At 36.6% G+C, this 2,024-nt stretch overlaps 1 protein-coding gene across 1 annotated transcript; it reads right to left on the bottom strand.

The window, feature by feature from the left end:
• Nucleotides 1–875: 875 nt before the first annotated feature.
• LOC110104904 lies at nt 876–1,823 on the bottom strand. Its single transcript, XM_020834186.1, has one exon. The coding sequence runs from the start codon at nt 1,821–1,823 to the stop codon at nt 876–878; it is 948 nt and encodes a 315-aa protein (XP_020689845.1).
• Nucleotides 1,824–2,024: the final 201 nt, after the last annotated feature.

Below are 2,024 nucleotides of genomic sequence, written 5' to 3'. Positions count from 1 at the left end.
CACAGCCATAGATGCTTTGTTGGAGGCCCATACATCTTCAAATCTAATGAGCTTCTTATTTGCTTGATGACTTGTAAGATTTGATAAGATTGGACAATGGTTGGAGGCCACCCGAGCCAAATGCATAACAAGGAATCGATTGTTAGTAGAAAGAGCAGCCGGGTTGAGGAAACATCTATCAAGTCTCTCATGTATACATTCCACTCCTTTCTTATTGTTGCACCAAGTGAATTTAGGTCCCACAAAACCTAATTCATGAAAGTCATTATTAGCAAGGAAGGTTTTCATTTCTTTTGTTCCAAGGGATAGTTTGAATCTTCTCCCTCCCCTCTTATCATCTTTTGATAAAATACAACTGAAATCACCTCCTATGATCATAGGTATCTCCTTAGAAGCAAAGAATTTCAGTCTTTCCCAAAGCATTCTTCTTACATAAACATCCTTGTTGCCATAAATTGAAGCTATCCTCCATTCACCTTTATTTAGCACCTCCAAGTCTCACACAATGAATTGTGGAGAAGATTCTAAGACTTGAAAAGAAGTATTGTTTGATCTACAAATCACAAGAATTCCTCCTGGAAGCCCTTCTGAGGGAACATGATAAAAATCCCATTCATAACCTATAAGTTGATCCACATCGTTTCTTTCAAAAGATGTTATTTTGGTATCCAATAAACCAATAAAATAGACCCCATATTCTTTCACAAATTCCTTCAAGTATAGAGAAGCTCTTCTCTTCCTAGCTCCTCTACAATTCCAAAATTCTATGGAAGAGTTCATTGAATAAGAGGGGGTGAGGACCCCAACTTATCTTTGGGTTCATTATCAGCTCTTCTACTCCTTGGAGTTGTATTGATAGGGCCTAAACATTTTAATTATTTAGAACCTTTCCTTTTGATATTAGCAGATGTTCCATCTTTGATCTCCTTAACCAATTTAAGATCATTGTTGTTGACATTATTATCTTTTGGAATATGACTTAAAGATTCTTTATTTTCACACACTAAGTTTTCAATTACTTCTGAATAAGTGATTTCACCTTCCTCTATTAAATCTTCCAGAATACTGAATTTGTTTACTAAATAATTGGAAGAAGTAACATTCATATCTTTTCCACTATTGATTGCTGGATGAACCTCCTTTACAGATTGAGAATCTTGAATGACTTCCTCTGTATGAATACCCGAAGCCTCCACATTAGTAGTTTTTATCTTTTCAACTGCCTTCCGAATAGGCTGATTACCACCAACAGTAGTTTTGTAAAGAACATTTTTCTTATCAGCCCGTAAGATAGAGTTCCCGGTAACATTTTTAAAATTCCTCTTTCTGCCATAGTTGACTTGAAGCCAAGGGCCGTACCCAGAAATTTCAGCATTAGGAGCTATAACTTTCTCTGCATACAAGCTGTCATCCTGAAATTTTTTAGTGTTCTCCTCAGTTTTGTCTGAACCAAATGTTTCATTATTTTGATGTTTTTCCAGACAATAGTTTGTATTATGGCCAATTCTCCCACAATGATAGCAAAATTTTGGAAGTCTTTCATATTCTACTTTTTGAAATAACTTTCCCATACTTCCTTCCACCCAAATTCCCATGGGTAGTTTTGTGTCCAAATTAAGACGAACACAAACTCTTCCAAACTCCCTTCTACCCCATTGGAACAAGTTGCCGTCAATCAATAATGGTTTTCCAACCAGTGAAGAAATTCTACAGATGTTGATTTCATCCCAACATAGAAGTGGAAGATTTGGAAGTCTTATCCAAATAGGTGCACTTAAACCTTTTAAAGAAGTCGGATTGAAGCTTGCAGACCACTTGTCCATCCCAATGATTTTGCCATTTACAAACCAAGGGCCATTAGATTATACAGCCTCCATAGCTTCTTTCTCGTGAAAAGAGCAAAGCACCCAATCCAATCCTAACATCGTTAGATGGAACTTCCCATAGGATGCCCATTGTCTTCTAAGTTCTGTACTGATCACTGGAAAAGGAGTTTTGCTTCCAAAAACCTTGATAACAATTGA

Source organism: Dendrobium catenatum, unplaced genomic scaffold (assembly GCF_001605985.2).
Source record: "Dendrobium catenatum unplaced genomic scaffold, ASM160598v2 fragScaff_scaffold_1680, whole genome shotgun sequence".
NCBI lineage: Eukaryota > Viridiplantae > Streptophyta > Magnoliopsida > Asparagales > Orchidaceae > Dendrobium > Dendrobium catenatum.
Note: the sequence above shows the minus strand (reverse complement) of the source record. Positions and strands in the feature narration are given on the sequence as shown.